The sequence below is a fragment of the Hordeum vulgare genome, chromosome 7H (assembly GCF_904849725.1).
Source record: "Hordeum vulgare subsp. vulgare chromosome 7H, MorexV3_pseudomolecules_assembly, whole genome shotgun sequence".
NCBI lineage: Eukaryota > Viridiplantae > Streptophyta > Magnoliopsida > Poales > Poaceae > Hordeum > Hordeum vulgare.
Window position 1 is genome coordinate 585493822 of NC_058524.1, and position 6458 is coordinate 585500279.

Sequence of the window (6458 nt, forward strand, 5' to 3'; positions counted from 1 at the left end):
ATGAAGGTCATCGGAAAAAGACGCAAAGAGAATCCATTCAGAAGTGCTTTAGAGCTGAGACAAGAATTGATTGCAAAGCTCGAGTGACTCTTACATTGGATCGAGGGTCTGGAAATTTGGAAGTCACAGATGTAGTTCTTGAACATAATCACTTGCTTCACTTGCCACAAACCCGCCACCTCATGGTGTCCCAAAGGAAATTTTCAGAATTTCAAGCATATGAAATTGAAGCTGCGGATGATTCTGGAATTAGGCCTAAAGCTTCATATGAGCTTGCTACACGTCAGGTTGGTGGACCGCTTAATCTCAGCTACACTTGTCGCGACCATAAAAATCTTTTGCAAAGCAAGAGGCAAAGAGAGTTGGCTTTTGGTCAGGCAGGGAGCATGTTAAAATACTTCGGTGGAAAAGTTGCTCAAAATCCATCATTTCAATATGCTTTGCAACTAGATTGTGAGGAGAACATATCAAACATTTTCTGGGCTGATGCTAAAAAGATGCTAGACTATGCACACTTTGGCGATGTTGTTACATTTGACACTACTTTTGACACAAACAAGGAATATAGGCCATTTGGTGTTTTTCTTGGGCTCAATCAATTTAGGGAGACTACAGTTTTTGGTGCTGCACTAATGTTGGTGCTGCACAAATTCATTGAAGAACCATTTGAAATCTGATTTTCATATTGTTAGATTTTTAAAACATTTTGAAAGGATAGTGGAACAAAAAAGAAACAGGGAGCTGGAATCTGAATTTGAAGCAAGAAAAAACATACCAAGAATCAAGATGAGCACACCTATCTTGGTACAAGCAAGCAAAGTGTACACTCCAACAATTTTTGAAGCTTTTCAAAGTGAGTATGAAAGATCCATGGCTGCATGTAGTAGAGCATTGGATGGAAACAAATATGTTGTTGCTATTGGTAGTTTGCATGGTGATTCAACTTTTGAGGATGAACACATAGTGATAGGTGATCCTTTTAACCAAACAGCAACATGCACTTCTGGAATGTTTGAAAGGGCAGGAGTGTTGTGTGGACATGGATTGAAAGTTCTTGATTTGATGAACATAAAAACACTACCAACACATTATGTCTTGAAGAGATGGACTAGGGAAGCACGCAAAGGAAGTATATTGGATAGGCAAGGAAGGAATGTGGTAGAAAATACGAAACTGGAAGCTATGCTTCGGTACAAGGAACTATCTCATAAATTTCATAGTATGGCATTTAAAATAGCATACTCTACAGAATGTTGTGTGCTATTAGAAAATGCCCTTGATTGCGTCGGTTCACAATTGGAGGAAAAACTCAATGCATCTACTAGTGCTATGAATGAACCGAGTCATGACCAAGAAAATGCTAACCCAAATGTGCAGCAAAGAGATGACTTGCTAAGAGCTACTAAACTGAAGAAAAAGGAGGTTCAACCCAAAAATTCAAAGAGAAAGAAAAATTGGCTTGATAAGTTGCACAAGGCCAAGCGCAAGGCAACTAAACCTGTTGTTTCGACCAAGAAAGAACCAAAGGTATATTCTAATATGAAGATAACAATTTATTTTGTCATTTGTTAATACACTAAAAGGTTGAACTTTCATTGGCAGCAAAAAAAAGAAAAATACAGATGTACAACCCCAAGTGGAAGTGAAGAATGATGGCAAGAAGGGACTTGCAAATGTGGAAAATGAACAGTACACTGCCTCGAGAGCTTTACTCGTCTCCTCACAGCTCCCTTTGCTTGTGAAGATCCTCGTCTTTATGGTAGAAATTTGTTCTAATATCTAGATGTTGGTTACATGATACTTTGGGGGTTAACTATAGTTATCTGGATGTATTTTGATGGCTAACTATAGTCTTTTGTGGCCTAAGTGTAGAAGTGAAATGGCCTATTATGTAACAGAGTTGAATGTTTATTCATCAATGTGAAGTGGTTGACTATTTATGCTACATGTTCAATGTTTGTTTCTTTGATTGTTTCAGACTTTTTGTGTCTGATTTATTCAGTCACTCCATGTACAGCTGAAAACTATCAAGGCTGTGCTTTTTTGCCTTGAGTGAATACTGTCCATAGGATGTGAATGAATGGTAGATATTGTGGGGTAAGGCTCTCCGTGACTTGGTGAAGCCGAGTCACTGAAGCTGCGTCCGCAACTAGTAGGGTAAGAAAGAAGGAAAACACTTTTGCTCTAGAAAAAGAGGAGAAAAAGGAAACGCACGAGCAGCTCGTTCAAAAAAAAAAAAAAAAAGGAAACGCACGAGCAGAGCTCATCCTGTGTTGGGCGTGGCGGTGCTGTGCTTCATCGATCCCCACCCAAATCGGAGCCACGCTCGCCGGCGAGATCCTTTTCCACCACCGCACTGATTCCTCCCTCCAAGCCTCCTCTCCATCCCGGACCTCACGCCATCGCGGACTGGCTGGCCGGGGACTCTTAGGCGCCGGAGACCGGAGGGGGATTTGCCGGCGACCGGAGAGGAGAGGCTCGCGCTTCGGAAACGGTCGTTGTCGTCGCCACAGAGACGTGGGCGCACGCGCGGCGGACCTAGTGGAGGCCACTCCGGTAAGCGCCAATTTGTTAGCCGGATCCACTTTTTTTTTTTAGGACGCCGCATCCATCGCTTTATTAAGCTCTGCATCAGCAAAGCTGTCACCAGGTAGAATAACTAGAGACTTGTATGGATAGCCGTAGGTAGGTGTATATACCACAGGGTTACAGGGGCGCAGTGGGAAAGCAAGCTATAACAATAAAAGAGAAATAATTCGATTTTTTTGCTTGTCTTTTGACTTGTTAAGTTCGGTGGAATTATTATGAAGTTAAACATATTGAGGTAGTTGGAAAGATAAATCCAAGGAACACACGATAACTGTAGGTGACTTTCCAAATCTTTTGAAACTTACCGTATTAAAGAACTTGAAGTTCGAGGAAAGCCCTGTAAATTTTGGGACACTTGTGGGCTCGAGCTTGTGGGTGACCTTAAAAAAAATGCTTGCTAGGTGACACCCATTTTTGCAGAGAAATATTAATGTAGATTTATGTATTTGCACCACACCATGTGAAGGTAAATTGTAACAAACCATGTAATGTAACTTCATTCTCATGTGGATAAAAGTAAGGGGAACTCTACTTTAACAAAAAACGGGCTGCAAATTCTCTAGGACTGCTGTCACCGAACCATTCAATGTTCCGTCGACCTTCCAAATAGGGTGATCTGAAAAGTGAAACATATGTTAATGAATGAGGACCAACGAAATGCCTGTACAACAGAACTATTTTATTTGGAAATGATGATGTGAATTCTTTTGTAGGACAGAAAGACAAAGGGGTAGGGGTAGCTATCATTCAAACTTACCTGTGTTGGAATCTTTTACAGAGTTTGATTGCCCACGGAGTAATTGCCATGGACGAGCAGTTCATCCTCCGTGTGCCCCCTTCTGTGGCGGAGCACATCGAGCGTCTTATGAACGAATCTGCTGCTGGCTCATCCTCCAACCCCGAGGACGCCTCCCTCGACCTCTCCTTCTCAGGTGACCCCCACCTCTCTTCTTCTTCGCCCTGCAAATTCTACTTCCCGTTTCCACGGGAAATTGTTGCAGAGTGGTACAACTGCGGATCTGAGGAGCAACAGACATGGGTATTTCTCGGAGAATACACTGCAACAGGGACGGTTATTTGTTAGATAGTTTGCTGGCGGGGCAGCATGCTAGCATGCGGTTTGACGAACTACTAACTGGCATTGGGGTACCCTGCACTAGCAATATCCGATATCTCGCACTACTGACTTGCATCATGGTATATTGGTATGTGTTAAGTATTCTTGGTAGTTTGGAGCGAATGGGTCATTGCCTGCCGGCCGGCGATTACACGCTTCATTGTGCTATCTCCTATCTGCAAAATGAATGAAGTGAACCATGATTAACACTGTATTTCTTGATGCCCTAGATTTGCACTGACAGGTTGGAATGTGTTGTTAGCAGATTAGTCTGTTGTAACTGTCTCATTAACACAATTCAAATGAGCATGCTTGCTCGCAGATTAAATAGACAATTGAAGTATCACTGGAGCAAAAAACTCCACACCTGTGTTGTTTCTTTGTAGCTTAACCGCTGCTGAGTTCTAGATATTTATCTACGGATGGGATCAGATCAGTTTGAAGATCTCACTTAATTGTTTTCTGTGTTCTTTTTCCCCTTTCCACAAGTTACTGAGATTGCATTTATTGGCTCAGTTGTGCTTAACTTGCCTTATTTGTACAGAACCATGTACAGAACCATGAAACCAGTCTATATTGGCAACAATATAGACACTTGGGTCAGTAAATATATGATTCTGAAAAGGTTAGTCTTTTTGATAGTGGCATGCCAGGTTCTTACTAGACAACCTCTAGTTATATCCTTCAAATGCTGATAAATTAATTCATGACAAACTTTAGATTTAGCACTGTGTATGTGCAATTCAGTTTATGCGTTAGTTTCCTGTAATAGTACAACACAATGGTTTCTCTTGGTTTTTGAGAATACAACTTACTACAGTAGTATGTACTTGTTATCAGGACTGATCTTTACTTAATCCTTATCGCCTTCTGGTTGATGGCATTTTTCCTCCTACAGATGATGGAAGAAGTGGCACATTTATGATTGGTAACCAGAGCTTTCCTGCATCTCTCTTGGATCTCCCAACTGTTGTGGAGTCATATAAGACATATGATGATTCATTTTTAGTTAAAGCTGCTGATATTGGTCAGGTAAAAGTGAAGGTTTGTGTATATATCTCGTTACCTTGTAGGCCTTATAATCATTTTAAACTGGAACAGATGGTAATGGTAAGAGAAGATGTTGATCCTGCTCCAGAAGAAGTTGAATACAAGCATGGACTTACTCCTCCAATGAGGGACGCACGCAGGCGACGTTACCGCAGAGAGCCTGACTTGAATGTATGTGAATTGACTACCCTTCAGCTATATTTTTTTGCCATGTTGATTGAAATATAATGTTAGTCAGTATGCTAAACCTTGCATGCACTCATTTTTGCAGGCAGAGCTTGTTCATCGAGTTGAGAAGGATCTTATAAGTATTATGCATGGAGTGTCTGTCAGTATCCTTTTGGTCCGTGGGATATGTGAAATGTTTCACCTTATTGCAATGGTATAAATGGGAGTAATTTGTTTCTTTCTGTACTGTTTAGTTAGTGGTTTAGCACTTCCATTGGCTCATCAACTTCGTAATGAATAATCTGCTTGCCCTTTACTTTGGAAACCGTTATGTCTATATGTAGTTCCTTTGTTGATAAGGATAATGAGATGAATCTTCTAAGCATGCCGTTATAGTGATTGCTTATAGATGTTTCCAAACCTAACCTTTTTAAAAGTTTGACACCGACGTCATAGGTTTTGTATCACGAGTGCATTGCATTCATTGGTCAAACCATCATAGAAAGGAAACCTCGCCGTTTATATGCCAATCTGTCAACGTATAAAGTTCTTTAACTTGTTTGTAGACCAAAATGCTAGTGTAACTGGAGCTGGTGAAGGTGGTGACCGCAAGAAAGCTGCACCAGCTCCTGCACCCAAGCCTGACGCTCAAGAGCCTGCTGCAAATGCCGAAGAAGCTGAGCCTGAGAGGAGTGACTCTGATGACTCGGAGAACTGAAGTGGGCCAGAATAGATAGTGCAGTTGCCGTTGGCCAAGCAAACCAGTGATTTTAGCGATTCAGACTAAATAACGTGTATTTTTACCAAGCAGGGGTGCTTATTGTCTTGTTAGGACCTATTAAATGCTGCTGCCATTTTCTCATGACGAGTTTCGCATTAAAATTCTGTTTTTTCAAGAACTGGTTTTCAATTAACTGGGAATAGTTTGTGCTCGTAAAGATGACCTTAATGCACTCGTTTGAAGGCAGCACAGAAAGCAACACTGAGCAGCTGAGTGGTTTGAACTCTCACACCAGCAAACTGAATGAGAGATGATCGGTACTTTAGGTCTTCCAGAGCATGTGCAAGCAGATTTGAGGCAACTGAAGAGTGACATCTTCAGAATTCTGCAAAGCAGATTTCAGGCAACTGAAGAGTGACATCTTCAGAATTTTGAGAAGCAGATGGAGGTACTGCTGCCACGATCAACCACTAGCTTTGATAGAGCTCTGATTGTGTCCTGTGAGTTCAGTTTCATATAAATATATGAGCTGGTTCGTACCATTTTCTTCTTTATCTTGTTTTTCAGTGGGCATAGTCCCTTGTCTCTTCGTGATATGTTATCTAAAATCATAAAATGTCAGGGTATGCAAGTGTTTTGTTTTCAGCATATTGCTTAAGTTAAAAGATGGTTTTAAAAACATGCAAAATCCTGTATCATCATGTGGCATGCTCAGACCTCGTTTGCGTTCTAAAGCAGCTAATGTGGTATGATTGGGTCCAAAATTTTCTTCTTTGGGCAGGGGGTTATTATCACAGTCAGATCTTTCGATAA

General features: G+C 41.2%; 1 protein-coding gene across 3 annotated transcripts; it reads left to right on the forward strand.

The window, feature by feature from the left end:
* The first annotated feature begins 2191 nt into the window (after positions 1-2191).
* On the forward strand, positions 2192-6187 carry LOC123409804 (transcription initiation factor TFIID subunit 7-like). 3 transcript variants are annotated; one of them, XM_045102679.1, is made up of 6 exons: positions 2192-2556; positions 3368-3521; positions 4605-4738; positions 4808-4927; positions 5028-5088; positions 5849-6187. In XM_045102679.1, exons 2-6 carry the CDS (start codon positions 3395-3397, stop codon positions 5884-5886), a joined length of 480 nt encoding a protein of 159 aa, XP_044958614.1. In that variant the 5' UTR covers positions 2192-2556; positions 3368-3394; the 3' UTR covers positions 5887-6187. The 3 variants fall into 3 exon arrangements, with proteins under 3 accessions (XP_044958614.1, XP_044958613.1, XP_044958612.1); XM_045102678.1 differs by having other exon boundaries at positions 5028-5138; positions 5491-5862; XM_045102677.1 differs by having other exon boundaries at positions 5491-5862.
* Positions 6188-6458: the final 271 nt, after the last annotated feature.